We start from the raw sequence: 27,614 nt of genomic DNA on the forward strand, positions 1-27,614 counted from the left end.
AACTGCCTCGTTTTAAATTCATGTATCCTGTATGCATTGAATAATTTTTTTTGAAAAAGTTTACCCTAACTTGAATGTTCGTTCTCTGTAATATAAGATAAATGGACAGAATCTTGAGCCGTATCAGATAAATGAAGAAAAAATCGTTGCCCATACACATTATAATTAAGGAATATTTCTCAATGATTTTGAGAAATTGTTTTTCTACAACAATTATTCAAGGATAATCAACAACTCTCTACTGTGAATGCGAGTTCTCGAAGCCAATGCTTTTGGTATTAGAAATCCATTACTCTTCACTATACAGGGCTGGGTGTCTAAATCTAAAATATGCAAAACTAATCGCATAACCTTTTTCTGCTATAATTTTGAACGCTAATGACTCAGTCATTTGTTGATGGATTTATATTATTTAACAACCAATCGATTTGGAAACACCTAACTTGAACATATGCGGTAACATCGTTTAAGTATTTCAATAGAGTAACATTGAAAAATTGGTTTGAATCGACCTATGTTTTCACCAGCCTATCACAGCTTATTATAATGATGTCATCCTCTCATCCGATTTGCACAGTATGACTGTGTGTGGTGTGTTAATGCCATTTTCCGTTGGTTATAACTGGTTCGGCATCTAATCGTTCGATAAAAACAGTATTTTTTGAGTATAATGAATACCGAAATACTAATATGATATTTGAAAAAAACTTGTAGTGATATGTTTTATTGAATACTAACTTTTGTGACTGTATTCGAAATATATTAAGTTTAAAGTACTGCATATAGTGGATGGATGCTACAGCGAAGAAAAATTTATATATAACTATTTTGTCTTGTGAAACAAACGTCAATTTATGAAAAAAATAGTGTCGTGATATGAATACTGCTCCCAAAATTGTGTCTATCTCGTAAGTATTCGCCACGCTGAATGAGCAAATTTTACACACAGTTCATATGCTAACCTGTTTCTGTTTGTGTATATCAGTTGTCTGTGCAAATCATTTTGTCAAAATGGACTTATTTTATTATAGAAATTTTACTTAAAAAGAGGCAAATCGTAACAACAGTGCATCACCACCCAATTCCGAGGGACAACTGGAAAATAGAATTATGATAACAAATGCAACTTGTGTGTAAACAGAAAACTGCATTCATAATTTCTTTCCACTTCCGGTGAAACTCTCAACGGGTGAGCACGTTGCATCGTGTTAGTCCGGGGAAAATTCGAGTATTTCGCAAGAAAGAAAGGATTTTCAGCCGTACTTTGACGATTCGACGCAGCCACACAGCGAGATTTTCGCTTGTAGTCAAGTGAAAAGAAAGTCCACTGGACTATAAACGAAAATTAACTGGCAATATAGCCTTAGTTGCTGTGCCATCAATTCGGCGTCATCTCAAGTGAGGTGACGCCAACCAGAAAGGAAGAAGAAGAAGAAGAATTTCTTTCGGTCTTGTAGCACTTGCATATTGGTTATTAAAATTGCAACGATAATGGTCGTGTTTAGGTTTAAACGTAGTAGTAAGCTATAATTTTAATTATATGATAACTGTAAAACATAGTGAGTGATGTTGCAAGTGAACCGACCACATTAAAATTGCTTTGTAACAGGGTACAGTACTTAGCTCTAAGACATTCTAACAACTAATCCGTCTGTATTTCCACGCCCTTGAGCTATTTTATCATGCTACTGTACCACATCAAGGAAGTGTTGTTCAAATTCTATAGAGACGATGTGGCTAGAATAGTGGCATTGGTGGTTTTAGCACTTTCCGTATTTACTGGGTTTTATGTTAGGTGAGCAATTTGCATTATCATTTTTCCGGGTTATTGATTTTTCTGCTTATAGCACGATATTAGCGCTCTCCATTCTGTTATTTTTCATCAATGGTTGTGCAGCGGCAATACTTACTCTTATTCATAAAGAAGCTGTTGGACGGTCTCTGCAGAAGGCTAAGGATTTCTTCGGCTACAAAGATTATGTGATAACCAGATCCGTTTTTTTCGTTCACAGAATTGTAATTCTTTTTTGCTCTCGCTAGGATGCCCGAAGGTCATTGCAGTGTGACGTATGTGGACAGGACAAGTGCCCTCGCCATAATCGCAGTGTGCTGATTTACGAACCTTGGAAAGGGTTTGTCATTGATCCGTCGCTGGATGATGCGGTGGACAAGTTCTTCACTCATATCCTGGAAAGTTTTATCTGCAATTGGTACACGCAGATAGCTCCCGATGAAGAATTTATTCTTAGTATTAAGACTAATCTACGGGACGCCCTCTGCCGTCTGTTGATCCGAACAATGGAACTGGATGCTCCGGCGGTAATTAGTACTCGGTTACTGCCAACGTTCTTCATTCATTATGAAATCATCGCCAAAATGTTGTTGGTCGATCGGGTACCGATGGATCGATTAGCGAAAACATTTCTGATCGACGAGTACCCGATCCATCCGGCGGTTCTGAACCGACAGGCCGAACTGAACTATCTGCGGGGTGTTGCCAAAGTGATGATTCCGAGACTGTTCACACAGGATAACATAAATTGTAAAATTTTCTTCAACTTGATTCGAGAGCTGCTTACGTTTTGGGTGTTGCTTCCATTGTTGGATGTGATTTCGGACCCGAACCTGATCAATTTGTTGATCATTGCTTCTACTGAGAAGAAACCGAAAGAGGCTCGCGTATTGGCGAAAAAATGTGAAAAAGTTGTAATTTTGAAAAATTTCGTTGATCGAAGTCGTGAAAAAGTTGAATGTGATGTTGAGACGACCGCCGGGGAGGAGGATATTCTGAAGGATCAGAATAAACTGTATTATTTTATGCAGTTTCTCATCAAGGAGGGATCGGTTGAGTGGTTAAGGTTCTATCTGGATGTTGGTAAGTTACTTTTTGTATATTTCTATATACGGAAACGAGAGAAAAAATGTTTTTACTAATTCGTTATGTAGGACATTTCGCGAAGTTCTATTAAACTTCTATTGTTGACTTGAACAAGTTTAACACTCAGCAGATATCAATTGCCGTTTGAGAAAAGTTTCATTTTCTGCGTTGCGGATGTTGCAGTAGATTTTTAAGCAGCAGAAAAATACAGTAAAAATATCAAGCACCTTGTGATGTTCTCTTCCGAAACTTGATCGTCAAATGTAATTGCTAACTGACTATTTCTGAGATATGATCGAACTGAATCCAAATCTGCTCAATTTAGTACACTTATTTCAAAGATGTGATTCAATATTGATGAAGTTCAATAATGAAGCTGTCAAATTCTATGACGTTAGACACTTGTTTAATACGAGTTGCGTGTCAGAATTGCAATATTTTAATTTTCTAGCTCATGCAAAAAAAAGTGAGTTCGGTTAAAAAAATATATGCTCCATATTTATAAGTCGGGTCAAAATAAACGAAATAATGATGCACCATATTATTGCACAATTGCAAATTGTTTTTCTATTGATGTATACTGTATACTGAAGCCTTTTGCATTCGTCTTACTTAGCTATGGGGAGCATTTCCAGAACTTACCCCAAACAAGAATGGGAATAACTCGTGAATCGTGAATAGCTGTCTTTACGGTTGTTCTTACAATCTCAGGAAAACAGCCATTGTTGAAAAACGCTAAAACAGTTTTCTCCGTTACTGCTTGATGAATCTTCAGATCCAGATCTAGAATTCAGTACATGAATACAGGTCCTGAATTCAATTTCAGAGTCCTTGTTCAGAGCTCGAGCAATTTTATTGCCCTTTGACTTTGACTTGATCGTAAAAAAATGCGTGCTATGTTATGGCATAACATTTTGGGTAAACTTACATTTACCTAAATTTTGAGGTCATCACTCGTTACCTAAAATTGGGGAGATGCACTTTAGTTGATTTTGGGTAAGTTTTGACCGAAAATTAGGTAGCGGCTAGCAAGCGTGTACGCTGATAAAAATATGTACGATCGATTTATATACAAATAGCACTTCAATTTATTGTTTTTTTTTTTCATTTCAACACATAGCGATTTGTTTCAAGATTTAACGTGAAAATTTACTAAAATGCAAGATTTGATTATTTTCACATAGCTGATGTGTTTTTCCTTTAGAAGTGATGTGTTTTGCTATTGAATCGAACTAAATGTGTTAAACACTTTCCACTTTTCTAGTAGGAAATGAGTACAGGCACAAATGTATGTGCATAACACTTGATTTGGTCAACCGTGTTTCAATTAAATTCTATGTGGAAAATAATGTGACATTCATATGAAATTCATATAGAATCTAGAGGTTACGATATAGCTTATTATTTCTATGTGCATTTCAGATAAATGTAGCGGTAAGGAATGGTAATGGAACGAGGCTGTTAAGCTACGATCAGACTAGCCAGTTTATCTGCCACAGATAAGTAATTTTTCGGCAGTTTATATTTGGTCTGGCAATGTGATTACACTATTCACAGTTGAATGACTGCAACAGTCAAGTTTGAGTGCCGACAGTCAGTATTTTGACAGTTCGACTGTGACAGACTTTTTGAGCATGTCTGTATTGTGATTACATTGATCAGACAAATCAAACTGGTTACAGACTTAAATATAGGGAGTGGGCTGTTTATTGCAGTTTTTCTGCACAAAGTGATCACATTGGAAGAAAGTTTGTGGGGCAGAGAACTTTTCACGGAATATTGCATTATGATGAAATATCGATCTGGTCTCACAAACGGAAGTTCGTTGCGTTGCTACTTGGTGTGTTGTGTTTAGAAGCAATTAAAGAAGAAATATAGATGTGCTCCGGTTTTTTTACCTTTTTTTTATAAATATCAAAAATAGGTATGGAAATCGCTCAAACTTTAGAAAATTTTCCCGAGGCCTGGAGACGCATGGTAGATTGTTTATTATTTTAGACAATTTCAAATACTGAACTTTTTCACAGTTTTTAAAAATATGGAACCGAAGCTCTTCGATGTATCAAAAAATCATTTATTAACCAAATATGAAGTGAGCGTGTTTTTGTTAAAATGAAACGTTTATTTTGAATGAGAAAAAATAGTCGAAATAGTGATCATCTTTCTGGCAATTTGTGGATACCTCGAGAATCAGACATCCCATTTTCGACTTCTTCGTAGGAATTGAAATGGTGCAAAATCAATGCGTGACTATTCGATGAAAACAAATGGTAGTCATTTCATTTAAATTCATATTTGTTTTCCTTCCTTTTTTTATCTATGAATGATCTATATTTCAAGTGATTCTATAATAAAATATTTCATCTTTGTTACAGTACTTTTGTTGTTCTGTTTCTTATTTCCTATCTGTATCTTGGTTTTCACTGATATAGTGTCATTTGATACAAATAGTATTCGGAAATAAATGAATACGACGGTGAGGGCTCCCAGTCATATGCTTTGATTGTATCCTTCCTGAACTTTGAAACTGATTTTGATTTGACTCTGCAGTATTTTACACGTTTGTGTCTTAACGCTCACATCATACGGGTATATCTTCTATTACTAAAAAATCCGAGATCGAAAGCGTGAAAAAATATGTTTCGCAATTGTTAAGTATTTTTTACGCAACAAATACATTTTCAATAAATTGTAAATGGAGTGGTAGATTAAAAAATCAGATGCAATGAAAATCCATAGAATCATTCTACCTCCGTAAATATGATAATTAAAGGTTGAAATTTTGGGAAGGTTGTCTCCAGTCCAAGCTCTTTCAAATATGGTATAACGGTAAGAATTCGCTTTGGGGCAGAGTTCAGATTTTGACAGATCCACAATTTTATTACCGAACGCTTTGTAATCAATTCAATTATCGAACTAATGAACGAACGATGAGCTATTGTAAATTCGGTGAATATTTACAAAATCTAGAAAAAAAATCAAATAAGTACATATTCTGTTACCGTTGAGCATTTTTTAATTTGTAGTAGTTAATACTTTTTTTCATTAATTCATTATTTAATTTTTCATAATTATTTCATCCGAATACAAAGCAAAACGTTCCAATACTATGCTCTGGAGACCCATTGCACTTTATCGTGAAGGAGGAGCTCGGAAAATTCAGTAGTAATTCTACGAAATATGCGATAAGCTTCATTATTTCGACCGGAAATGACGACATTGACAACGCGGTTCGGTGAGAAGTTAGTACACGTGGTTAAGAGATGGAATTGGGGTCCAATACTCGTTAATCGATTTCGATCGATTTTAAGTACTTTTTTGTAAAATAAACAATATTTATGTATAGAATTAATAAGCCACAGCATCATATATAAAGAGCCTTGGGCTATTCTCGGCTTCCTGTTTCTGAAATAGTGGTCATATACTCAAAAATGGAACTCACTCACATTTCGTAGAGGTCGCTTGACCGATATTCACAAATTTAGGTTCAAATAAAAGGCCAAAACACCTGAGCTTCTGAACTTTGCGCGGATGCAAGTGTTTAAAATTTCATTTTTGCCATTTCTAAAATTAAAAGTATTTAAAATTTAAACCGTCCTTTAAAGTACGATGGCCGAATCATATAAAATCTTATAAAATTGACTAAAATCAATACAGTTTGTAAGTCATGTTAACAGATGGTCATTCGAACCGACTTCATTTGCACCGGTTGCAGAAGTACCTGCAATAGCAAAACTGTTTAATTTTGTTGGTTGTGCTGATTGATGCGTAATCAATTTTTTTTTGTTTTTTTTTCAAGAAGCAATAAAAATTATTTCGAAGAATACCACATATAAGAGAACGCGAGAATATGAGTAATACGAGAAAGCCATCAATACACCACTAAGTGGATTAAAACAGGTTTTTTCTTACTATCTGGTTTCTACACATTAGAAAATAATTGATCACGAAACCAAACCTCTTGGGGAAAACCGCGTGTACTCAATTCTCACATTGGTGCTGGAACGTTTTGCTTTGTGTTTGGATGAAATAAACAAGTTTTTGGTTGTCATAGAATCTGTGGCAGACATCTTCTGCACAATAGTTTCAGAAACAGTCAAATCATCAACTGTTTGTCTGTCGACTATGATCACACTGTTATTACATTGTCACAGATAATCTGCACACTTTGACTGCATACAGATGGACAGTCAAGCCAATTTTGACTGCTTGCAGACAACTGCGAACCGATTACACTATGATACAGTCAAACTGCACAAGTTTGTGCAGATAAACTGGCTAATGTAATCGTAACTTTAGCAGCACTTATTAACACGCTATACCAACTCCATGGAACGTTTTTACGTCCGGAACGTGTATTCGTTTCAATAATGAAAGCCTAAAACTAATCCTTTGTAACGAGGGAAGCTGTGCTTTTTCGTTTGGGAGAAAATGAGCTCCTGCGTTTCTCTCTTTATCCATCTCGATCCACCTTTGACGCCTCGACGACCCAATGCCGCTACGTCGCAGCCAGACTACTCGACTGATCCCCGACGATATATCTAGCCTACACCGACGGAGAGTTTCCCGAAGAAGAAAAATTCCCCCGCACCGGTACCCGTCCACGGCCCGACCGTAAGGATGCCTTGGTCGATCCAGGCATGGCTTCCGGTTCGCTGATGCCCCGACGACTCGAATCGGTGTTGTGGCGTCTACTCGACTAGTCCCCGGTGATGGATCTAGCCTACACCGACAGAGAATTCCCCAACGATGAAAGTTCTCCCGAAACAGACGTTTTCGATACCCGTATACGATCCGACCGAGAGAATGTCTGGGTCGATCCAGTGATTCCGGCTGGAGGGTGACTTCCGGTTCACTGGTGCCCCGACTATCTTAACGGTGCTACGCCACGATCTACTCGTCTAATCCCCGATGAAAGATCTTGACTACACCGACGGAGAGTTTCCCGGCGAAAGAGGCTCTCTCGACACCGAGTCCCCTGTTACACCACACGGGACACACGAGTGTCGAGGTCGGTCCGGCGATTCCAGTTGGAGCATAGCTTCTGGTTCGCTGGCGCCCCGACGACACAAGTCGGTGTTGTGGTGGCTACTCGACTAGTCCCCGCCGAAGGATCTAGCCTACCGCGACAGAGAGTTCCCAGACGCTGGAAGTTCTTCCGAAACCGACGTTTTCAATACCCGTATACGACCCGACCGAAAGGATGCCAAGGTTGGTCCAGTGGTTCCGGTTGGGAGATGGCGTCCGGTTCCCTGGTAGTACGACGATCCTTACGATGCTAGGACGTTTTCTACTCATCTTGTCCCCGACGACGCATCAAGACTACACCGACGAAGAGTTCCCCGACGAAGGAAGTTCTCTCGAGCTGACACTTGCTCGCTGATCTCTTCTCCATTTTCGCTGCAACTCCGAAAGTATCTGTGTTACCACTCTGTTTACTGCATTCCACGAGCCTTCTTCACGACACATTTCCTCAGATATATTATCCACCCTTAAGGCAGGCATTTCCCTACGTACTTCCGCAAACCGAGGACAATCGAAAATCACATGTTCAGGTGTTTCTTCAACATACTCACACTCCGGACAAAATGGAGACGCGGCGTGACCACACTGATGCAGATATTTCCGGAAACAACCATGGCCAGATAGAAACTGCGTTAGGTAGAAGTTTACCTCTCCGTGTTGTCTATTCATCCACGGCGACAAATGTGGAATGAGCCGGTGAGTCCATCTACCTTTCTCCGTACTGTCCCACTCCTGCTGCCACTTCGCCATCGAATCGATTCGAACCATCGTTTTTCTGGTGGTTCTACGCTGATAACACTCGATATCCTCTGCCAGGGTGATGCAGATTGGGATCATTCCGGCGATAACGCTTGCTGCTTCCGACGATATTGTCCTGTAGACGCTCGTGACTCGTATGACCATAAGCCGGAATGCTCTGTTCAGCTTTTCACGGTTCCTCTTCGTTTTCAATGCTGTTCCCCAGGCAGGAGCACCATACCGTAGTATCGACGAAGATACGCTGGATAACAGACGTCTTGTGCTGCTTTTCGGGCCACCGACATTTGGCATGATCCTCGTTATTGCATTTATCGCCTTCGCGGACTTCTCACAGTCATAGTCGACATGGCAGTTAATGTTCAACCGGTTGTCGATCATAACTCCGAGGAGCTTCAGAGTTCGCTTAGTTGCAATCGCATCATCTATCTCGATACGCTGGATCGACTTGCAGTTGCTCATCAACAACACTTCCGTTTTGTGGTGAGCTTTTTGTAGCTTGACTCCGTTCATCCAGACCTCAATCGTGCATACCGTCTCTGTCACCGAGGTCTCTACTTCTTCGAGAGACTCACCCATCACCGTTAACGATACGTCGTCCGTGAAGGCCACGATTTTCACTTTCCTGGGAAGTTGCTGTGTCAAGACCCCATTGTACATAGCGTTCCAGAGAGTTGGACCGAGAATGGATCCCAGAGGGACGCCCGCCGTCACTCGCACTGACTTTCGTTCGTATCGTACACCAGGATTCTATTGTGGAAATAGCTCTTTAGGATCCGACAAACATAATCTGCAACCCGCATTCTGTGTAGCGTTGTGGCGATGGCCTCCCAGCTGGCACTGTTGAAAGCATTCTTCACGTCCACTGTGACCACGGCGCAGTATCGGTCACCTCTTCATTTTCACAAACTTAGATTCAAATGTGATCTTAAGGTCCCAGACAAAATTCCTGAGTTTCATTTGGATCCGACTTCCGGTTCCTGAAGCACACTCAATTTTCTCGGAAATTTCTAAACCGATTTTCACTAACTTAGAAGCAAATAAATGGTCTTGAAATTTTTCAAAAAGTTCCCGAGAAAATGATCCTGATACGAATTCCGGTACCGGTATTACAGTGCGATTAGTGAAATTTCTTAATTTCATGAGTATTTTTTCACAAGCTAAATTCATCTACTTTTTTTTTTATAAATACGTTTATTTCTTAAGGCAGTTTACATAAGTTTTCCTTCGCCGTAGCATCACTTTTACATAATATTCTTATCCTAATTTAATTCTAACATAGTCACAACGTTTTGCATTTATTAAAACATATTCTCTTATTACTTAAATATCATCTTAGGTAACTCGTCATTAATTATGAAATCTACTCGGAAATATTATTTGAACCAAACGATTAACTTCTATAAATTATAAAATAAGCTGTTATTTTCAGACATTTTGTTAATAATTTCATAAACTGTTTCGAGTTTGTTTGTATCATTACATTATTTTTATTCTAATTTAGCTATTGGTTGAACTCATGGACGCAGCTGGGATCAGAACTAAGTCTTGAAAGGGGCCTTTATTAAATTGAAACTCCAGTTTTCTTTATGAAATGATAAATAAGTTTCATGTATGAAAGGTCACGACAAGCAAGAATGTCTCGAACTGAAACATTGGATAGTCTACCTTGGGTACGCAAAGAATTTATTAGTTGAGATCTGACATCACGATACTCCACGCATGTCCAAACGACATGATCAATATCTCGATAACCTTCGCCACAAGCACAATGATTAGTCTCGGAGAGCCCAATTCGAAGGAGATGTGCATCTAACGTGTAGTGATTGGACATGAGTCTGGACATCACACGAATGAAATCTCTACTCACATCCAGTCCCCTGAACCATGCCTTTGTCGATATTTTCGGAATAATTGAGTGCATCCACCGACCCAGATCATCTTTATCCCAAGAAGCTTGCCAGCTGGCAAGTGTTCTTTGGCGTGACGAGCTATAGAATTCGTTGAAAGCAATTGGTCTCTCATAAATTTCACCCTCAATAGCACCACGTTTGGCTAAAATATCGGCTCTTTCATTGCCAGGAATGGAGCAATGAGCCGGGACCCAGACTATAGTGATTAGATAATTATTGTTCAATATGTCGTTCAGGCACTGTTTTATTTTGCCCAGGAAAAACGGTTCAGTCTTGCCAGTCATGTTTGAGCGAATGGCTTCAATTGCACTCAGACTATCTGTGAAGAGGAAATAATGGTTTGGAATTAATGTGACGATTACACTCAAACTATATTGAACTGCTGCTAGCTCTGCTATATAAACAGATGCAGGTTCTTGAAGCCTAAATGAGGCCGAAACATTATTGTTGAACATACCAAACCCTGTCGCTTCTTCAATTCGCGATCCGTCCGTGTAAAACATTTTCTCAGAGTCAATATGCCTGAACTTACTTGAAAATATTTTTGGGATTTCCGTCGAACATAGATGATCCGGGATTCCACGCACTTCGCGCTGCATGGATGTATCGAAAAATAAAGTTGAGTCAGGGACATTTAGGAGGCTGACACGGATAGGAATATATCTTGAAGGGTTGATTTCCTGTGACATATGGTTAAAATATACTGTCATGAATTTTGTTTGAGATCGAAGCTCGACTAGTCGTTCGAAATTATTAATTACCATGGGATTCAGCACCTCACATCTTATTAGCAGGCGTGATGAAAGCTCCCAAAATCGATCTTTTAATGGAAGAACTCCCGCCAGAACTTCAAGACTCATTGTATGTGTCGAATGCATGCACCCTAAAGCAATTCGCAAACAACGATACTGAATTCGCTCCAGTTTGATAATATGAGAGTTTGCAGCGGAACGAAAGCAAACGCATCCATATTCCATCACTGAAAGTATCGTTGTCTGATACAATTTTATTAGATCTTCCGGATGAGCACCCCACCAAGATCCTGTTATTGTTCGAAGAAAATTTACTCTTTGTTGGCATTTTGTTATCAGAAACCTAATGTGTCCTCCTCACGTGCATTTGGAATCGAACCACACCCCGAGGTATTTAAAAGTTAAAACCTGTTGGATCATTCTTCCCATCATATGGAGCTGAAGCTGCGCGGAATCATGCTTTCTTGAAAAGACGACTAACTCTGTTTTCTCCGCAGAGAATTCGATACCAAGATGAACAGCCCAATCGGACAAGTTATCTAAGGTATCTTGCAATGGTTTATGCAGATCAATAGCTTTGGGTCCAGTAACTGAAACCACGCCATCATCTGCCAATTGTCTTAGTGTACATGGGGTTACTAGACAGCTGTCAATGTCATTTACGTAAAAATTATAGAGGAGCGGACTGAGGCATGAGCCTTGCGGGAGACCCATGTAACTATTTCTGAGTGTTGCCAAATCGCCATGTGAAAAATGCATGTGTTTCTCTGACAAAAGGTTGTGCAAATAATTATTTATAACCGCTGGGAGTCCATTTTGGTGAAGCTTGTCTGAAAGAACATCAATGGAAACTGAATCAAATGCTCCTTTAATGTCTAAAAATACAGATGCCATTTGTTGCTTTTGAACGAAGGCAATTTGGATGTCAGACGAAAGTAATGCAAGGCAATCATTCGTCCCTTTATTTCTACGGAAGCCAAACTGAGTATCTGACAACAAACCGTTCGTCTCGACCCAAGTGTCGAGACGTCGTAGAATAATTTTTTCGAACAATTTTCTGATGCAGGACAACATCGCAATGGGTCTATATGAGTTGTGATTGGAAGCTGGTTTCCCCGGCTTTTGAATGGCGATAACTTTCACTTGTCTCCAGTCAGGCGGAACAATATTTTGCTCAAGAAACTTGTTGAACAATTCCAACAAACGTCTTTTTGCGAGGTTGGGCAGATTCTTCACCAAGTTGAATTTAATTCTGTCCAACCCTGGAGCGTTATTGTTACAAGACAAGAGTGCTATAGAAAATTCCATCATTGAAAATGGGTTATTAATAAAACCATTATTTGGAGGAGATTCCCGTATAATGCTCTGCGTAGGAACAGAATCTGGGCAAACTTTCCTAGCAAAGTCAAATATCCATCGGTTCGAGTATTCATCACTCTCATTGCCCACGTTACGATTCCTCATTCGTCTGGCCGTGTTCCAAAGAGTGCTCATTGAGGTATCTCTTGACAAACCTTCGACAAAATGTCTCCAATAGCTACATTTTTTGGCTCGAAGTATGCTCTTGTACTTGGTTTCTAAAACCATAAGTTTTTCAAAATTCTGAGGAGTTCCTCCTCCCCGTTTTAGAAACGTCTTGCAAGCATTTTGTTTTGCGAGTTTAGCCTCTGAGCACTCTTTGTCCCACCAGGGGTTGGGAGGCCTTCTGTTAGTCGTTGGCCCAGGAAAGCGTTTAGTTTGGGATTGTTCTGCTGCCTCCAGAATCGAACAAATGAGGAAGTCATATTCTTTAAGTGGAGGGAGCTCTTCCATTGAATTCAAAATACTAGAGATACTACTTTGGTATTTAATCCAGTCGATATTTTTTGTCAAATCATATGGAATACTAGCGGAAGTAGCAATGCAATTGCTACTGCTAATTGAGATGATGATTGGTAAATGATCGCTACCGTGTAAATCAGGCAGTATTTTCCAGGTGCAATCTAGTCGAATTGATGTTGAGCAAAGAGATAGATCTAATGCACTTGGGCGTGCCGGAGGTCTTGGGATCCGTGTCATGCTACCCATATTTAATACCGTCATGCTAAAATTGTCACAAATGTTTTGTATTAAAGATGATCTGCTATCATTGTAAACGGAACCCCACATCATTCCGTGCGAATTTAAATCCCCCAGAATCAATCGTGGAGCAGGAAGGGCTTCAACCATTTCATTAAGCTGTCGCTGTCCAACTTGTGCTTTTGGAGGAATATAAACCGAAGCTATGCAAATATCTTTGCCTTTAATGTTTATTTGGCAAGCAACAACTTCTATACTAGAAGTTGAAGGGATGTTTAATCTATAAAAGGAATAGCATTTCTTAATTCCCAAAAGCACTCCACCATACGGAGAGTCTCTATCGAGACGTATAATGTTAAAATCATTAAAATTTAAAGCTATGTTTGAAGTAAGCCATGTTTCGCATAAAGCAAATACATCACATTTTTGACTATGCAATAATATTTTAAATGAATCAAGTTTTGGCATGATGCTTCGACAATTCCACTGCAGGACAGTGATTGTATCATTTGCGACGGGTGATAAATTATCCATCAAAAGATACAAAACCTGAGACAATTGGCCATTGAGCTGATAACTGCTTCAAAAAGGTTCTAGCTATTGGAAGGAATGCCATTATGAGGGTCTTTAAGGGTTCAGATATATTGAATGCTGAGAAAATCCATTCAACAATTTCCGAAAACTTCAGTAATCCTGTTGGTGGCTGTGAAATGGAGCCCACTGGATTATTATCTTTTTCTGTACTAGATCCTGGATTGGTTTGTGAATTTGACAAACCAGGAGGCACAGTCTTTGGTTTTGACTTTTTTTGTTTAACACGGGGATCTTTTTTTGAAGATGAAATTTTAGGTGTCTTTTTTGGTAATTTGGAGGAAGACTTCTTTCTCTTAACTGACCCTTGGGTAGTGATAAACGAATTACCTTCACTATTTTCGTCAGAGTCAGAGTCCTCTGGTTCCTCTAGATTTGAAAACCCGTTTTCGGTTTCCAAAGGGGGGACATCAATGACCGTTTTAAGCATTTCTGCATATGTGCGCTTAGACCGTGCTTTTAAAGAAAGCTTAATTTTGTCTTTGTGCACTTTAAATGCAGTGCATACTGAAATATCATCATGAGGACTATTCCCACAATAAATACATTTTTCAATTTCCTTGTTGCAATCATTATCTTTATGAGGCCCTTCACACTTAATACATTTTGGTTTATTACTACAGTAAGTAGCTGTGTGGCCGAATTTTTTGCAGTTCGTACAATTCATTACATTTGGAACAAAAAGCCGAACAGGGAGGCGAATTTTATCGACATAGGCATGGGACGGCAACGCAGACCCGGCAAATGTCACTCGAAACGAGTCTGATGGGCGATAAACTTTTTTTTCCTCTTCATGAACTACTGAGTACAGTTGTTTGCACTCCAGTATTTTCACACCCTCAAGCATAGAGTTCTTGAAACGACCAACACCATGCTTGAGTAAATCATCTACCGAAAGACTCGCTTCGGTAACAACACCGTCAATTTCGACATCTTTGGAGGGTATGTAAACTTTATACTCTTTATTGAAATGTTCCGAAGAGACAATATCATTCGCGTGTTTCAAATTATTTACCACAACACGAATTTTATCGTTATTTACTTTTATGATCTCTTTGATTGAAGAGTATCGTGATGTCAAACCTTTATTAATTTGTAAAATGTTTAATGGCTTTGATATACGTCTAAAAAAGACTATCCAAGGCCCAGAAGAGCTCTCCTGATATTTTTTCGTTCGTGGGGGTATCGGATTCATGCTAGGATTTACGTCCATGGATTCATCCATTACATTAAAATTTTTAACTAAACTTTAAAATAAAATTTGAAACCAACACTACACAGTACTCAATCAAAAGGAAAAGAAAAAACTTCTACCTTGAAATTGTTGTCTATCTCCGTTGCACTGCCGTGTAGATCCTCGTTGCTCTAGATGTTCTTGTTGGATGTATCTGGACGTTGATACAATGCTGAAGCTCACTGTAGCGATAGAATATGATGTGATGCTACTGCTACCTGACATCCAGCACCACTCGAATTCCGATTTGCTTTCGTCTTCGCCAGCTGTAACCAGCGCAGGTCACCGGTGTATACCTGCGTGTTGTATGGCAGTGGAAAGACCGAGTTGTCTTGTCTCCTTCTTCCTTGTGCTCCGCACCGATATGCTTCTGCACCGAAGTGCCTTCGCACCGGTGTGCCTTTGCACTCTCCTGCTTCTATGTGCCTTTGCACTCTTCCTCTTCGATGTGCCTTTGCACTCTCCTGCTCAGCACTTGTGGCTGTATATTGCGGCCTGGGTAGAGTTTAGGAAACGCCCTTTGTTGTTTCCTTCACCAGCTTGGTTCAGCACTAAGGCTCTCTAATGCAGCACGACTATACGTTTTAACGGCTGCTGCCAACAGGTCTCTACCTGTAGTTCAACCGTTGTCGTATTTAACGCGTGTAAACCAACCAGCGTTATTAAACTGTACGCTTCTATACACAACCTTCTCGGTTGAACGGCTATTACTGAATGAAATTCATCTACTTGGCAGATCTTGTTAGTGAATATCAAATTACTTTAGGACTACTAGTCCTCGGTTTCCGCTTCCGAAAGCATCGATTATAGTGAAGAAAATCTTCAAAAACGGAACTCACTTTGATTTCTAAGGAACGGTTAAGCCGATTTTCACGAATCATGATTCAAATTAAAGCTCTCATTGTCTATAAATATGCTGTGCAATTTCATCCTAATCCGACTTCAGGTTCCGAAATTATAGGGCGATGAGTGTCAAATCATTCAAATCGTCATTCAAAACGACGATGCAAAACGATGCAAACGCGACGATACGTGCGGTTTTGTTCCATTCGCAGCGTGCTTTGTTCAATTTCGTATAGCGTTAAGGGTTGCCACATTAAAATTTATATTTTTTCAGGTGAAAAATATGTAAATTTTTAATTCTTTTATTGAGTTTGTACCTACTTGTTAGTGTTATTTCAAGATGGTCGTCGATGATGACATTTGGTCATGGAGCGTCTATGATGACATTTGGTCAATAGAACGGCGTCGACTGGGTGCTATCGCTTTCTGCGTTAGTAGCAGAATGAGAGGGTGCGAAATGGCTTGTAGGTTGAAGTGCAATGTTTATCATAGTATATTACAACATATAATTCTGTTGTTTATTACATCATGTTTTATTACTATTATTATTATTATTATTATTATTATTATTCGAGCGTAACTTACACTGCGATATTAACTGTTATATTGTACTGTATTATTTCATATATTATCGTCTTACACTATTTTATGTTATATAATATGTTGTATGGTATTATACTGCATTGCATTATATCATATTATATTGTATTATATTATATTATATTTTATTATGTTATATTGTATTCTATTATATTATGTTATATTGTATTGCATTATTTTGTATTATATTATATTATATTATATTATATTATATTATATTATATTATATTATAGGGCTTAATATGAGTAGTACTACACGTACCTCTGCGCAAAATATAAATTTGTTTTCCTTATAAGTTATCATTTTTAAAGTAACTTTTAACTAAATATCAAGGTCGTCACAAGGTGAGCTTGGTCCTCACTGGTTCCTGTTTCATGCCTACACGTGTGTCTGTACATATCATTTTATTCATTCTATTATTTATTATATATTTCATTGTACTATATTATATTGTTTTTTATTATTATATTTATTGTTATTATTATTAATTTGTCATCAATAATAATAACATATATTATTTTTATAGATGTGGATATTATTATTGTTATTAGAAGAGAAATATTCTACTTCCTGCAGTATTTCGAAGATAGAAGAGCATAACTGACACTCTACATTAACTGTTATTTTATATATTGTTTTATAATATATTATATTATATTATGTTATATTATATTATTTTGTAATCTACTATATCATTTTATGTTATATTAATTTCATTACACTATGGTTCATTGTATTCATCAATATAAAACATTTTGCACGGGGTCGTAAAGGGGAGGGAGCATCAGGGCATCGGACGAATTGATGACTGGACGAGGGATTGTGGATAGCCAGCCCAAGTCACTTGAAGGAAACTTGTTTTCTTCTGAAGGTTTGAAATGAGTCTGACGCGCCCTTCTTAAACAAACCATCAGGCGGGTTCAAGCATGTATAGCGATATGCTTCATCCATGCACTGGATATTATGGTTGGAAGAGCATCTTTTATTCCCGCGGAATACGAGTAAGTGACTCTACTTACATATTCGCCCAACCCTTTTTGTTCGCTTTTCGGTAACAGCTATAGTAAGAAGGTGAATGGATGAGTCATATCGGGGCTACTGTAAGTCTACCCGCATCCACTGGAAAGTCCTTGAACTGATGGTGGCTTCACTTCACATCACATCACATCATTTGTTAGTGTTATTTCAAGATCATGATAACGATGCTTTTCTATAAAAGTACACTTATTGCCTTTCTCATATAGAAAGTTTATGCAATCTCTTGAAAAATTGTCCCCGAGGGCTAAGTGATCTATATCATTCGACACAGTTCATCAAGCTGAGCAATGTATGTGTCTGTGCGTGTATGTGTGTGAAAATGTGTCAAGTAATGTCACTCATAAAATAAAATATCTCATAGTCCCAAAGGTTACTATAGAATTTCACACCGTCATTTAGAGCGACGATGCAAGAAACGGTAAAATTCTTCTTGATTTGGCTTTGAACTGTTTCAATTTGTAGGTTATATTAGTTACTTACTAAACGACCCGACTTCGCCTACATTGGTTTCAAGTTTCCGGTTCCAAAAGTACCGGAAATAATACCCAAAAAGTTTAAAATGAGACTCACTCAATTTTTTCAGAGATAATTTGATCGATTTCCACAAACAGGCTCAAATTAAAGTTCCAATAGTTTCAATTCATCCGAATCCGACTTCCGGCTCCAGAACTATTGGGTAAAGTGTGTTTAATCATTTAGTGCGACGATGCAAAATAAAAAAAAAATATTCTTATTAACTTGGCATAACTTTTAACAAATTGTAAAATCTTTATTTTTACGTTTCGTCTTTGACTCATCAGTGCAGAGCAGTTCAAATTGAACTATACTTAATCCACCTAGTGGTGTGATAAAGCCTTTCTCTTCTTTCATCTCATGAAAATATATTTCATACTTTTGATAAATAATTTCGGATACTAATTTTGACACCAATTGATTCAGATTGATTCGAGTAGTTCACAAAAGCATGCTTCAGTGTTTATGTCACACAGTCAGCATCATTTTTCCAAACTAGTGCTTGACATTTGCGTTACCTATTTGTATGAGAACAGTTATGCTAATCTAAAAAAATGGAGCGCGTATAAATATCTTCGAAAAGTGCACACACACATCGAAAAAAAAGTGATGCCAAAAGGCTTAGAATTGCATGAAACGTCGAGATTTAGTGTCATCTCAAAAAAAAAATTTTTTTTTCGAAAAATCGACTTTTGGGACTTAGAAAAAATATCAAAGTTCCAGAAAGTTGATTTTTTCAAAAAAGTTTTTTTTTGAGATGACACTAAATCTCGACGTTTCATGCAGTTTTAAGAGTTTTGGCATCAAAAATAATTTTCGATTTTGGAAATTTCATGTCTCCCCCCTATATATGGTGCTTTTTCAAGATCGAAAATTTTCAAACCTTTACCGCCGGGCAGCACCCGTTACGCATGTCCGATTTAGCTCAAATTTTGCATGAGGACATTTTTCGAGGTGCCTAAACTTTTGAGCACTAGAGCTTTACGAAATTAGAGGTGATCCCAAAATATTGGCACCCTTATATATATAAGAGAGGTAAAAATCAACGTGTTTTATCGGTTACGTCACTTATACAATCATATCTACGGAACCAAAAGTCACAGCCATTTGATCTTTGAACTTGATCAATGGCCCGACAGTAGCTTTCAAACGAGCCCAAGTTTGTTAAAATCGGTTCAGCCATCACTGAGAAAAGTGCACACACATGCACACACACATACATTTTCCGATCTCGTCGAACTGAGTCGAATGGTATATAACACTATGTGTCACAACCCGGTGGGTTATGGCGCACCTTATTTCAACCGTCTTGATTCGTGCGAAACCTAATTTCAACCCTGTTCCCCAATGAACTGTCATCTGTCGTTAGTGGAAGGAGAATAGCGTGAGTAAGCAGTGAGTACACATGTGGTTTGTAGGTGAGGGAAATTAAGAGTTAAAATGAATTGTTTTTTCTTAATATTAATTTGTTATTCTACTTAAACTTAACTTAGAATAGTCAGTGCAGTGTAAAACATTATGAATTGATTTTCTAAAACTATACAGATACAAGGTAAAACATAAGAATTCACATGCAAACTTAACCTAAAACATAAATGATTTACAGCTAATAGTACGGATTGCTGATCAGTACAGTAAAACTCTCAGAAGTACGGAATTGTTAGTACGGACGAATTGATTATAGAAAAGACTAAACGTAAGTAATTTGTAAACACTTATTAACTTAAAATGTATACACTGTTAGTTATATTTATGATGTCTGCTATGAAGTTGATTAATTTGAATATCATTGAATAATTCTCCCCAAGGGATTTTATAACTCTCTCTGTCTCTATTGGAAATAAACGAGTTACAAAACCGGAAAGCTTTCTGTTCGTCCGATTGCTAGCGCAACATTTTATAAAATCCGTTTACGATCGGGGGCTTTAGTCGGTATGTCGAAAAGAAGTGACGGTCAAAGGCGCGGAATTTCTCCCACGAAAATCAGTTCGCTCTCGGAAGTGAGCTGCGAAATATGTCAAAAGCCAGATAACAGTTGTATGGTAGCATGTGATACGTGCGGGCAGTGGTTTCATTTTGTGTGTGTTGGTGTGAATTCAAGTGTTCAGGATGAGGATTGGAACTGTAAGAAATGTCTTGAAACGGTAACACAACCCCCAGCCGGCACTACACCAAATACCAGTACTGGAGCGGTACCAAAACCTGCGCCTGCGGAGCCAAATCTGGAGAAATTAGTACAGAACCAGTTAACAGCGATGCAGGCAAGATTCGAACGAATGATGAAGGAAAGGGATGAGCAACGTATGAAGGAACTCAGAGATCAACGGAAGAAATACGATCAGGAGTTGAAAGATACAGAGCGACGTGTACTAGAGCAAGTTGAAAAGCAACATCGGATGATGAACTCAGGTGGTGGCAAGCAGACAACGACTTCGGCTGATCAGCCCGCACTAATGATGCATGGAGGCGGATCGAAAGCGGACTCGGCTGGTTGTCAAAACATACACCCACTGGGAAGTGAGTCAACTGGAGCTTATGCTGGGAATCAACCAACGCAATGGGCGCTCGGGCCGACTGCTAGCTCAACGTTAAATCCTCTACCACAAATCAACGTTTACGAGACCAGCCAGAATGACGAAGTTCTAGCACAGCAGTTAATGCTGTTGGAAGAGAAACAGGCATTAGATAAAAAACATCTGGAAGAGCGAATCCAGCTTCTACAACGGCATGCGATGGTCGACGGAGGGGCAGCTGGTGGCACTGGGCTGAACCCTCAGGCGACAGCCTTTCAATCGAATAGTTGTGGTTTCGGCGGAGTGTCTTCGCTAAGTCATAGTCAAATTTCGGCTCGTCAAGCTGTTAACAAAGAACTTCCGTCTTTCTCTGGAAATCCAGAAGAATGGCCACTTTTCTTCGCAAGCTACGAGAATTCGACCAGAATTTGTGGGTACAGCGATGAAGAGAATATGCTGCGGTTACAACGAAGTCTCAAGGGGAAGGCTTTGGAGTCTGTTCGTTGTCGTTTGTTACATTCTACCAATTTATCCGGTGTTCTAGCGACATTGAAAACTCTCTTCGGAAGACCTGAAATTATTGTGCATTCTTTAGTCAACAAGATCCGGGAAATGCCATCTCCGAAGGCGGAAAAGCTTTGCTCGTTAATTGATTTTGGCGTTGCAGTTCAGAATGTCTGTGCCACCATAATAGCTTCAGGTATGGATGAATACATGTGTAACGTGGCGTTACTCCAGGAGTTGACAGAGCGATTACCGCCAGCCATCAGATTGAACTGGGCGTACCATAGACAGGGATTGAGTCGAGTGACACTTTCTGAATTTGGAGATTGGCTGGGGAAGTTGGTTGAAGCAGCTAGCATTGTGACGATGCCGTCGATCAATGCTTCGAAACCAGAGCGACGTGGAAGGAAGGATGACAATTTCATCAACGTACATTCAGAAAGCAATTCTTGTATGGAGACAGTATCAAAAAGCACCCCAGCACCGAAGGGTTGTCTCGTGTGTTCTAGCGAGTGTAGCAGTGCGAACAAATGCAAGAAATTCTTAGCAATGGACGTCGGATCTCGTTGGACAGTCGTTAAAGAGCGACGGTTGTGCAGAAAGTGCCTACGAAAACATTTCGGGGCGTGTCAGATTAAAACTCCATGCGGAAGGAACGGATGTTCGTTTATGCATAATGAGCTGTTGCATGACAACAAGCGGTACAGTAAGTCTGGAATTTCTGAATCAATGAATCCATCGGGGGTAAACCCAACTCCGCAGAGTTGCAATACGCATACGAAGATAGCGGAAAAGGTTTTGTTTCGGTATGTTCCTGTGACTATTTACGGTAAGGGCAAACAAGTGACTACATACGCCTTTCTCGACGACGGATCGTCTGCGACCTTGATTGAGCATGATTTGCTGAACGAGCTAGGTCTTAAAGGAGCTCCGCATCCCTTATGCCTCAATTGGACGGGTGGCCAGCAACGAGCAGAGAACGATTCTGTCTTGTTGTCTCTAAAGATTTCTGGTGTGAACGATTTCAGCGATGTGTTCGAGTTACCAGGAGTGCACACTGTCCGATACCTTTCCCTTCCTAAGCAGTCGGTCTCAGTTACGCAGTTAGCAAGGAAATACAGTTATCTTGAAGGATTGCCAATAGAGTCGTATGAAAATGTTTCTCCTCGAATGCTTATTGGAATGAATAATTGTAGATTAGGCCACGCCTTGAGAAGCATAGAAGGTGGCGAGAATGGACCAGTAGCATCTAAAACTCGTCTTGGGTGGATGGTCTACGGACCTTGCGCGATGGAGTCTGGAGCGATAAATTCCGACTATAGTGGTTGCCACAGTTTCCACATATGTCCGTGTGTCAAGGAAAACGACAAAGAGTTGAATACTACTCTGAAAGAGTACTTTTCGATCGAGTCTCTAGGAGTATCAGGCTCACGTCAGTCACTGCCGTCGAAAGATGAAGAACGAGCGATGAAAATTTTGTCCACAGAAACGCGTTACGTCGGAAACCGCTACGAGACCGGATTGTTGTGGCGCTACGATCGAATACAGCTACCTGATAGCAAGGGAATGGCTATGAAGCGTTTGGAATGCTTGCAAAAGCGTATGGCGCGAGAGCCCGAGATGGCAGCGGCGATGCGTGCAAAGCTATGCGACTATATAGAGAAAGGCTATATTCGTCGACTTTCAGCAGAGGAAAAGATAGAGAAGCATGCCAACGACTGGTATTTACCGATATTTCCAGTTATCAACCCGAACAAACCGGGCAAGGTACGGATTGTGTTCGACGCAGCCGCGAAAGTCAATGGAGTGTCGCTGAACTCATTCCTTCTAACGGGACCTGATCAGTTGACATCACTGCTTGCCGTTCTGTACAAGTTTCGTGAGTACCGTGTTGCTGTTGTAGGAGACATTCGTGAAATGTTCTTCCAAGTTCAGATGAAGAAACAAGACCAACGTAGTCAAATGATTCTGTGGAACGACGGGAATTCGGAAGTTGATCCTGAAGTCTACGTGGTAGCAGTTATGACGTTTGGTGCGGCGTGTTCTCCTAGTTGCGCACATTACGTTAAAAACCAAAACGCTGATAGATTCGAGAAACAATATCCCCGTGCGGTCGAGTGCATAAAGTATGAGCATTATGTTGACGACATGTTGGCGAGTGTTGAAACCGAGGAAGAAGCTGTAAAACTAGCTAGAGAAGTTCAATCTATTCATATTCAAGGAGGCTTCGAGATACGCAATTGGCTATCAAACTCCCGTTCTGTAGTAGAGCGAATGCTTGAACATACCAACACGGAAAAGGATATGAATTTCACCGCAGAAATGGTAACGGAAAAGGTGCTTGGGATGTGGTGGGACACCACGAGTGACACGTTCACCTTTAAGCTCTCTCCAAAGCACGATGTGCAACTGATTTCCGGAGCTAGAATGCCTACAAAGCGAGAAGTTCTGAGAACGTTGATGGCGATATACGATCCTATGGGATTGATTGGCAACTTCCTCATCTATCTGAAAATCTTGCTGCAAGAAATTTGGCGATCTGGTTGTAGTTGGGACGATGAGATCGATGGAAGGTTGGCAGAAAGATGGAAAACATGGATCAGAGCGCTTCCGAACGTCGTGCAAATCAGAATTCCTCGCTGCTACCGAGTCGTGACGTCTGCAGGACCGAGTAATAATGTTGAGTTGCACATCTTCTGCGATGCCAGTGAGAATGGGATGGCTGCTGTTGCTTACTTTAGATTCGAGGAGAATGGAACAGTTGAGTCTTCACTGATCGGATCAAAAACCCGTGTAGCCCCGTTGAAATATTTGTCGATACCACGTCTGGAGCTGCAGGCTGCAGTAATAGGGGCACGTCTTGCCGAATGCATTGTTACATCACATAGATTGAAAGTTGTTCGTCGCACCTTCTGGACCGACTCTCGTGACGTGATCTGCTGGTTGCGATCTGATCACCGGCGTTACAGTCAATTCGTGGCATTCCGAATCAGCGAGCTATTGGATACAACGGAGGTAAATGAGTGGAGATGGTTGCCGACCAAAGCGAATGTAGCAGACGAGGGTACGAAGGTACTCCAACACAAAATGGACGTTCAATCCGCCAGCTGCTCCACACTTTGGTGGTTGTTGGGAGCGTCTGATCCAGTCGATCAAGAAAATCATGAACGACTTCAACCCGCCACGTCTACCATCTGATGAAATTTTGCGTTCTATGTTAATGGAGATCGAAATGATATTGAATTCAAGACCGCTCACTGACATACCGCTAGAAAACGATTCTGAAGCCCCCCTTACGCCGAATCACTTTCTGTTGGGTTCATCTAATGGGAGTAAGCCCCCGATCAAGTTCGATGATAAGCCTACTGTACTGAAGCAATCGTGGACGATGTCGCAGCTGTATGCCGACTACTTTTGGAAGAAGTGGGTGAATGAATACTTGCCTACCTTGACGCGCAGAACGAAATGGTTCCAACCAGTGAAACCAATCCAGGAAGGCGATCTAGTATTGGTTGCGGATGGTAATCTTCCAAGGAACTGTTGGCCTCGAGGACGGGTAATTGAGGCCACTCAAGGCAAAGACAGACAAGTTCGTCGTGTTACTGTGCAGACGGCAAGCGGACTTCTGCAGAGACCAGCGACCAAGGTTGCAGTATTGGACATCGGTGCTAACGGTGGTAAGTCACTTGTTCGACAGTGACGTACCGAGGGGGAGTGTCACAACCCGGTGGGTTATGGCGCACCTTATTTCAACCGTCTTGATTCGTGCGAAACCTAATTTCAACCCTGTTCCCCAATGAACTGTCATCTGTCGTTAGTGGAAGGAGAATAGCGTGAGTAAGCAGTGAGTACACATGTGGTTTGTAGGTGAGGGAAATTAAGAGTTAAAATGAATTGTTTTTTCTTAATATTAATTTGTTATTCTACTTAAACTTAACTTAGAATAGTCAGTGCAGTGTAAAACATTATGAATTGATTTTCTAAAACTATACAGATACAAGGTAAAACATAAGAATTCACATGCAAACTTAACCTAAAACATAAATGATTTACAGCTAATAGTACGGATTGCTGATCAGTACAGTAAAACTCTCAGAAGTACGGAATTGTTAGTACGGACGAATTGATTATAGAAAAGACTAAACGTAAGTAATTTGTAAACACTTATTAACTTAAAATGTATACACTGTTAGTTATATTTATGATGTCTGCTATGAAGTTGATTAATTTGAATATCATTGAATAATTCTCCCCAAGGGATTTTATAACTCTCTCTGTCTCTATTGGAAATAAACGAGTTACAAAACCGGAAAGCTTTCTGTTCGTCCGATTGCTAGCGCAACACTATGGGTCTCCGAGGCTCCGTTCGAAAGTCGGTTTCTCCAGCAATTCTAATACCTTTCTATAGAGAAAGGCAAAAATCGTATGGTAACTTAACTGAGAATTTTGAAAATTGCTCTATTCGTGCTGCTAATCGATTACAAATACTCTGTTATTGATGCCATTCAATCGATCAATTCAATAATCGAGTAAATAAAGCTAGGGGACTGACTGATGCTAACCAAGGCTGGTTTATTGCTGATTTTTTTTTTACAAATTTAAACTGTTTATGTTGGAATTTTAGAAAGAACTGGTTTGTAACCAATTCTATGTACCCGAAAAGCTTAAAGTTTTAGATATCAAAAGTTTTGCAGAAGTTATTTTTCATACTAACTCTAAATAAAAACAGCATGAAAACGTGCAATATCGCAGAAGAAGAAAAAGAGTTCAGTTTAGTTCACTTTTTCTCACTCAATTCCGGGGGACTCGGACTAAAGTTTGCATTGATTTGGAATTCATTCCGAACTGGATATGTGGGATGCGATTTCATCTTTTACATTTCGATTTTCCGTTACAACAAAAGTCCGAAATACAAAAAAAAAAAAAAACAAAATGAACGACAACTCACAACTCAGAAGATGGATATTATTTTTTTTATGAAACATATTGTTAATTGGAATATTTGTTGTTCAAGTTGTAGCCATCGAACTGCATAATTGAATTTGTGACATCCACTTCCACGCTGGGATTTCAGCTTGTGCTGGTATTTTCAGATATCTTAAATAAGGAGCTCGAAGACCCCCACATCACAACGGACCCCACCAAGCTGTCCTCGCTTCATCAGCAATCGGAGAAGCTGTTGCAGATGTACCAAAACATGGTGAAAAACGAGAAGGGAAAATTTACCGCCAGCACGCTATCCGAAGCACACGAGCGGGCGAAGGAGAAGCTAGAGGAAAAGTGGCGCAAACATTTCAGCAAAACTTCGGAATATTTTGAACTGGTTTACGGTAATCGGGAAATCAAGGAGAGTTCGGACAAGAAGTAAGACGCGGTAGTGATTGAAGTAAGATTATTCTGTTATCGCAATTTTCCTTTCTTCAACTTAGATCGTCCGACAGTTCCGGTGGCACCGGAACAAAGTTGAGCTCTAAATTCAAAGAAGTTATCCGAGGTGCAGTGGACGGGGCTCCGATTGAGGCCACCGAGGCACCCACCGTTTGGGATGCACTGAATGACGCACAAGCGATACCCAGCAACAATATTTACAACTCAGTTACTCAGAAGCTACGCAAAGAGAAGGGTCAAAGTTTGGATGCATTTATAGTAACCCTAATGCATTCCATCGAGCAGAGGTTAGTTAGTACGGTATATGATTGATATGAATATTTCATTTCCAAATTATTTGAATTCAGTCCTGATATTGGTGAAGATGTCATTCAGATCAAGGATAAAGTCAAAAAGAAATACAGAATACCGGGACAAAGTTTAGTTTTCGGCGATTTGTTTGAGATGAAGAAAGGTTCGAAGAATACTCATACCACTACCCTTCTGTCTCACAGCGTCCGTGGTCCATCGCAGTGCTTTATTTACATTTGTAAGTTTGATTTTCTGGTATTGTTCTACAAGTTGCATAATATTGTTTATTTTTTAGTGGTAAAAATACTCAATGCTCCCTACATACTCGTTCGATTGGCTTTGGCGTTTTGCTGCGTTTCACGCCGAACCGTTGATACTCTTATCCACACCGGCATTGCTCGACTGTTGCGTTCTGGCCTAAGGCAGACTCGGCTGGCGGTCCTAATCAATCTACTGAGTGAGATAATTTTTGTAAAAAAATTACCGGAACCGACACCGGCCGAGCTACTTCGACGGCAGCAGGAAGCTCGGAAGCGACTGGATGAACTTCGACCCGGTCTGGGCAACGTGGTCGATGTTCTGCAATCCCCTGCGCTCAACAAACACCTGATGTATTGTTTGTTCGATATCATTCTGGGTGAGATGTATCCGGAGTTTGAAAATCCTGCCATCTGGAAGGAGCCAAGCGTAATAAATTGAAATGGTGGTAACGTTAA

The 27,614-nt window shown here is 39.8% G+C and overlaps 2 protein-coding genes across 3 annotated transcripts; both read left to right on the forward strand.

Annotated features, from left to right (window-relative positions):
* The first annotated feature begins 1,171 nt into the window (after positions 1 to 1,171).
* Positions 1,172 to 27,614, forward strand: LOC131434650 (sorting nexin-14-like). The gene is made up of 7 exons (XM_058601592.1): positions 1,172 to 1,795; positions 1,848 to 1,980; positions 2,041 to 2,875; positions 26,313 to 26,583; positions 26,649 to 26,894; positions 26,955 to 27,136; positions 27,194 to 27,614. Exons 1-7 carry the CDS (start codon positions 1,683 to 1,685, stop codon positions 27,595 to 27,597), a joined length of 2,184 nt encoding a protein of 727 aa, XP_058457575.1. The 5' UTR covers positions 1,172 to 1,682; the 3' UTR covers positions 27,598 to 27,614.
* Positions 16,886 to 26,306, forward strand: LOC131434649 (uncharacterized). Of its 2 annotated transcripts, none has more exons than XR_009230377.1 (2): positions 16,886 to 25,220; positions 25,275 to 26,306. XR_009230377.1 is itself a non-coding variant. In XM_058601591.1 (2 exons), the coding sequence occupies exon 2, from the start codon at positions 20,137 to 20,139 to the stop codon at positions 24,415 to 24,417; it is 4,281 nt and encodes a 1,426-aa protein (XP_058457574.1). In that variant the 5' UTR covers positions 16,886 to 19,754; positions 19,809 to 20,136; the 3' UTR covers positions 24,418 to 26,306. The 2 variants fall into 2 exon arrangements, 1 of the variants encoding a protein (XP_058457574.1); XM_058601591.1 differs by having other exon boundaries at positions 16,886 to 19,754; positions 19,809 to 26,306.

Source organism: Malaya genurostris, chromosome 3, assembly GCF_030247185.1.
Source record: "Malaya genurostris strain Urasoe2022 chromosome 3, Malgen_1.1, whole genome shotgun sequence".
NCBI classification, from domain to species: Eukaryota; Metazoa; Arthropoda; class Insecta; order Diptera; family Culicidae; genus Malaya; species Malaya genurostris.